Below are 6,000 nucleotides of genomic sequence, written 5' to 3' on the forward strand. Positions count from 1 at the left end.
TGTTTCACTTAAAATGTTTTCATTTGGTTTGATATAGCAGTTTCATCAGTCATGTGGGTGCATTGTGGATATTTTCTTTATGATGTCTGACTTTGTGCAAGAAACATTGGTACATTGAAAATGCATTAATATGATATTTTCTGGGTGACAATTATAATTGTTTTCAAGTATTACAATTAAACTTATCATCAACATTTAATTAAACCCTCAGTATTTGAGTAAATATAAAAAAGTGATTTTAACAACATAATTAATCTTAATAAATGAAGAAAGAAAAATACATTATTATTTAGTATACCCCATTCCTTTCCCTTCCTTCCACAACTAAGTAGCCCATTAGGGCCTCCTAGACCACCCCATGATGATCACATCATGTATCCATCCTTCAACGTGGACATGCAGATGGAGATATGTGAGTATCATTTACTTGGACAAGTTCTAATGAAATGGCATCCTAATCCCTATATAGTACGCGATTTTTGACCAGGGTTATATGCACTATGTAAGTAATAGGGTGCCATTTGAGACTCAGACCAACTGTCCCCAGGAACACCAGATGCTCTGCTTTAGGTGTTCACAACAGTCGGCATGCCGGCCGGTCAGAGACGGAGTCTATTACCAACACATCTGTTACACTTGACTTTCTGGCAACAGGCAAGACCCAAGACAGGTCAGCAAATTACTTCATAAAGTTTCGTAGAAACATACAACCCCATTTACAAAGAAGTTGGGAAGCTGCCTAAAATGTAAATAAACACAGAACTCAATGATGTTCAAATCATTTAAACCCTATATTCAGTATAAAATAGTATAAAGACAACACATCAAATGTGGAAACTGAGACATTTTATTGTTTCTTGAAAATGCCCACTTTGAATTTGATGCCAGCAACACGTTTCAAAAAATTTGGAACAGAGGCAACAAAAGACTGGTAAAGTTGTGTAATGCTAAAAAACTAAACCTGTTTGAATATCACACAACTAATTAGGTAAATTGGCAGCAGGTCAGTAAAATAATTGGGTATTAAAAGATCATTCCAGAAAAGATGGGTCTGTCAGAAGTGAGGATGAGTGGGGTTCACCACTCCGTGAAAGACTGCGCAGGAAAATAGTGCAACAAGGCTGAAAACCAATATTGAATAGCCGTGATCTTCAACAGACACAATTCTGTAGTGGAAATCATTGCATGGGCAAAGGAACATTTCCAAAAACCATTGTCTGTGAACACAGTACGTTGCTGCATCCTCAAATGCAAGTTAAAACTCTACCATGCAAAGAAGAATCCATATATAAACAAGATCCAGAACCATTGCTGCCTTCTCTGTGCTACAGCACATTTACGATGGACTGAGGCAAAGTAGAAAACTGTCCTGTTGTCTGAAAAATAAAAATATGAAAATATATTTAGGAATCATGGACGCCGTGTCCTCCAGACTAAAAAGGAGAGGGACCATCTGGCTTCTTACCAGCACACAGTCCAAAACCAGCATCCATAATGGTATGGGGGTGCATGAGTGCACATGGCCATGAGTGACTTGCATATCTGTGAAGGCACCATTAATGTTGAACAATATATACAGATTTTGGAGCAACATATGCTGCCATCCAGATTATGTCTTTTCCAGGGAAGGCCTTTCTTATTTCAGCAAGAAAATGACAAAACACATTCTACCACATGTATCACAACCGCATGACTCCGTAGAAAGTCTTGGTGCTAAATTGGCCTGTCTGCAGTCCAGACCTGTCACCCATTGAAAACATTTGGTGCATTATGACATGAAAAATACAACAAGTGAAACCTCGAACTGATGAGCAGCTGAAATCCCGTATCAAGCAAGAATGGAAATATATTTCACTTTCAAATCTACAACAATTGGTCTCCTCAGTTCCCCAACACTTACAGAATATTATAAATTGAAGAGGTGATTTTCTATTTAAGGAACAACTTTCTGTCAAAATTTTAAAAATGGGTATGTATTTTTCCAGAACCAATAACATTTCTCAGTTTGAAAATGTTCCATGTTGTCTTTGTACTATTTGCAATACAATATAGGGAGGAATGATTTGCACATCAGTGCATTCTGTTTTTATCTGCATTTATGCAGCGTCCCAAAGTTTTTGTTATAGTTTGTTTAGTGTTATTGGTTGGTCTAACAATTCAGCATCATCTGAAGAAAGTTGTGTTATATTTAGTCCCTCAAATATTTTTTTTTCATTCAAATGTTTGAATCTAAATGTATTAATAGTGGATTATGCAATTTTGCACCATCCTCAGATCGAATAGAAGCAATATCAGCAAAACCCTCATTATGTAGTTTACTAGCTAAAGATACTCAGTTTGTCTGACTCAAAATATAAGAAATCCTGCTCTTAATCCGAGCAAGGAATTTAACTTGGATTTAATTAATTAAGGACAGTTCTTTTTCTTTGTTAGTCTGAATTTTTTTTTGCTTTTGGCGATTTAAGAATGAAAATGCAGTTCAGTTTTTGTTTTTTTGTTAATCAAACGGAATTGTTGGTATGAAACCTTTTATAGCATCCCACAAGAATCTATTATCAGTCACAGAGTTTATACTCAGTTTTGGGAACTCATATAATTCTTACTTAAACTGATTACAAAATGTTACATGGTTTTAGGATTGTAAGATTAAATCTCCTTCTTGCTGCTATTTGGAGTATTACTTAAAGTAAGTTGGCAAAACATTTCCAAATGTTCCAACATGGACATATGTTCTATTTCCACTTTTGTGACAAAATTAACCAAATAAGATGAAAATAGTAGATAGTCTATCCTAGAAATTGACTGATGTCTGTTTGAGTAAAAAGTACACTCTTTTTTTGGCATTATGGAGTCCCCAAGTGCAAAATCCGACACTACATTTTGTAGGGCTATAGTAGCTGCTTATACACTGGCGGGTTTGTTTGATGTGCCCATGAAGGGTTGTATTCATGTCGCCACCAACAACTATATAGTAGCCAGTCATTCTAATAAGTATTGGAGTTAAAGAGTTAAAAATCCTATTATCGTAAATGTTGGGTTTCTTGCAGCATAGCAATGTCAACTCCTAATCTATTTAAAATACGTAAGCATCTAGTACATTTTCTTTTCTAATTTATGCCCTGTACATTCCATGAATGCCCTGTACACTAAAGATAAAGTTATATATTAGTGTATTTATTAACATAATACCGTTTTTAGAAAGTATATACGTTTAGAAATGAAAATGATGTGATTTTGAAAGTTTAACTTTACAGAGGCCCATGTGAAAACACAACCGTTATTTCCCTTCTCCCTTCTATCAAAAGAGAAATACACAATGATGTTTTTAGCTGTCTGTTAGCTGTCAGTCAAACTGCACAAAGTTCAAACAGAAACTTGATGTTTCATGTAGAGGCATTCATTTTGAGTGGTTATGTTTAGGATTGAGGTTTGGGAAAGGGTTAAAACAAAAAACAAACATTTCAAAAGAAGTGCCAAACCATGGGATTGAAATCACAAAGCTCTGAGTCGTAGCACATAGATTATTAGCTGTAGCTCACCCGACTACTAAATTGTAACCTCATCCCCATGCTGTTGTGCCCAGTGTTGAGTGAGTAACCATAACATTACAGAGTGACCTTTCTGAGTATTTGGCTGAGCTACCATTCTTAGGGACACGTCAACCATTGTATCCCACGTCATCAACTGACAGACTGCATTTGACTTGTGTATCTAATAGGTAAAACACCTATCCAGGCAATGTCAGTTCTCCCAGGCATCAGAAGAAAAGTGGTAAGCAACCAGTCAATATTTCCACTCAAATGGAAGACAACTATAGAAGAAGTTAGGGGAAAGTTGGTGTTTCTCTAAGAGTTTCTCTAGGTATTCTGCTTTGGTGACAAAAGCCACTTTTGATATGCTAGTCCACCAGACCACAACACATTTCAGAAGAAGTGGAAACACGAATTTAACAGTCACTTGAGTTTTACCCCAGTGGACCACTGGAAAAATGGGAAGACCTTGAGACTGAAAAAGTTTTTTACTTAAAGTAACTCTTTAGGTTGCCCTTGACAATCAGATTTGAAAAAAAAGAAAAGTGAAGATGAAAATATGTCAAGGAAAACACTTTGGACGTTTGCAGATGGGAAGTCTGTGATTATGCATATATTGATCACTACATGTAAAAGTGGCGCTGTTGAGCCAAAAAACGTGTTATTATTTATGCGCCAATTTGGGCCATGTCACCAAAACCATTTGGAATGTAATTGTTACCAGAAGTATGAGGGCTATTCTACTTATAGATCATGCACATAAAAAAACATACCACATCAAGCCCATACTTTGTTATGAAAACATATCACAAACTTCTGAAATCTTTGATAAGATCTTCGATTGTCAAATACTATTAAATACTATTTGGGGAAAAACTGCTACGCCATGCCATAACGTCAGCATTCTAATACCGACTGAACACATTACTAGTGCATTACAGTTCCATTCCATCTGAGTTTGGGCTTTATTTTTACATAGACGTTAAATGTTGGCCTAGATAAACATTAACTGTTACTAAACCTAGGCCTACAGCTTTAATGCATTATCTATAAATAGAAAAAAATACATGCTCTATCGCTTTCTTTAGTCAACCTGTAACTATGCAACTCAGCAATCCTAGACTCGTTGTCAATGTGACATAACTTAATTAGAGATTCGATCTCCTGCTGTAGGGTAAAAATACCCTATAAATAATAATTCTTCTGTGGACGACCGCTAAACCAAAGGCAGGCAGCCTGTTTACGTCATGAATAACATTTGATTAGCGGATGTAAATGTCACATATTTTTTTCAGCTACAGTAGGCTATCAAGGGTGAATTCTTTACTCGTGCTACAGTGGGTTAGGATCAGTATTATCTTGAAACTATAACCTATAACTAACCTATAAATGAAACACTACAACCCAATTTGCGTCAAATGCCGTTTGTTTCACTTAATTCCCTAATACTTCAGGATCCATTTCCACTGTCAGCCTAGTCATCTGCAAAGCGCACTGGCAAAATAAACAATTGTCAATAATTGCCATGGAAACTGGTGAAACAGTAACTCACCTGTAGGGGTCTCTGGCTGAATAGGACTCCATGTCACCCTTCTCGATGTCAGCAGGACGTCGTGACTCTTCTTCCCTATTTGAAAAATCCCTCTCAGTATCGGTTCGTCTGTGTCGTAATCGGTGTACCGTTTCTCGGATTGTTCTTTTCGTTCACACGGGTCCCCTGTACAGATCTGGAGAGAGGAAGCCAATTGTTTCTCAGCGTGTTGTTGTGGTTTCCTTTTCTTTTTCTTCTTCCCACGGTTCCCGGTACCTACGGGGGACACCGGTTGCGTCTCGCTCAACTCCTCCTGACTCTCTGACCACGCGTCCCGTGTTTTAATAGATTTTCGAGGGGTCTCAAACATGATGCAAAAACGTTAACGGTAAAGTTGTATTTCCGCAATGATACGTGCCCTGAGCGCATTACTTGGTAGCTTGCATTGGCTCGTGCCCGCGACTGTAAGATAATATGGCAGGTCCACTAGTTGAAACATCCCCCTCGGCCTGCTTCAAATCACCCAGCGAAGCGCGCCCCGTGGAGGGTCCGTTCAACCTGGGCACGCGCCTACTGTCTAGAATTCATTACCTCAAGTTATTGTCGCAGGGGTATTCAACTCCTATCCTACGAGGACCGGTGCCTGCAGGTTTTGTGTCATACCTCGCCCTTAATTTCACCCACCTGGTGTCCCAGGTCTAAATAATTCCCTGATTAGAGAGTGGTATTGAAAAAATGTAGTGTAACTTGTTTCGAGATCTAGGCTAGTGTTGAACAGCCCTGTTGTAATGTATAATATATGCCCAAGATTAATTTGCTACTGCAAAGACTATGTTAAAAAATTGGTACGTTTACAATAGAACGGACCACATGATAACACAAGATGTTAGAAAACCGAAATGTTATACTTTTGTTTCAAAAGAATGAATGAAGTGTTTT

The 6,000-nt window shown here is 37.6% G+C and overlaps 1 protein-coding gene across 2 annotated transcripts in view; it reads right to left on the minus strand.

Moving 5' to 3' along the window:
• The window catches only part of cerkl (ceramide kinase-like), a 50,056-nt gene extending 44,295 nt beyond the window's left edge, over positions 1–5,761 (minus strand). Inside the window, exon 1 of one of the 2 annotated variants that reach the window (XM_034286747.1) lies at positions 5,083–5,761. In XM_034286747.1, the coding sequence (XP_034142638.1) occupies positions 5,083–5,431 (349 nt within the window). In that variant the 5' untranslated portion in view covers positions 5,432–5,761. The remainder of the gene's footprint in view (positions 1–5,082) is intronic. The other variant, XM_010880104.5, reaches the window with a different exon arrangement.
• Between the last annotated feature and the right edge of the window lie 239 nt (positions 5,762–6,000).

This window comes from Esox lucius, chromosome 16 (assembly GCF_011004845.1).
Source record: "Esox lucius isolate fEsoLuc1 chromosome 16, fEsoLuc1.pri, whole genome shotgun sequence".
Taxonomy (NCBI): Eukaryota; Metazoa; Chordata; class Actinopteri; order Esociformes; family Esocidae; genus Esox; species Esox lucius.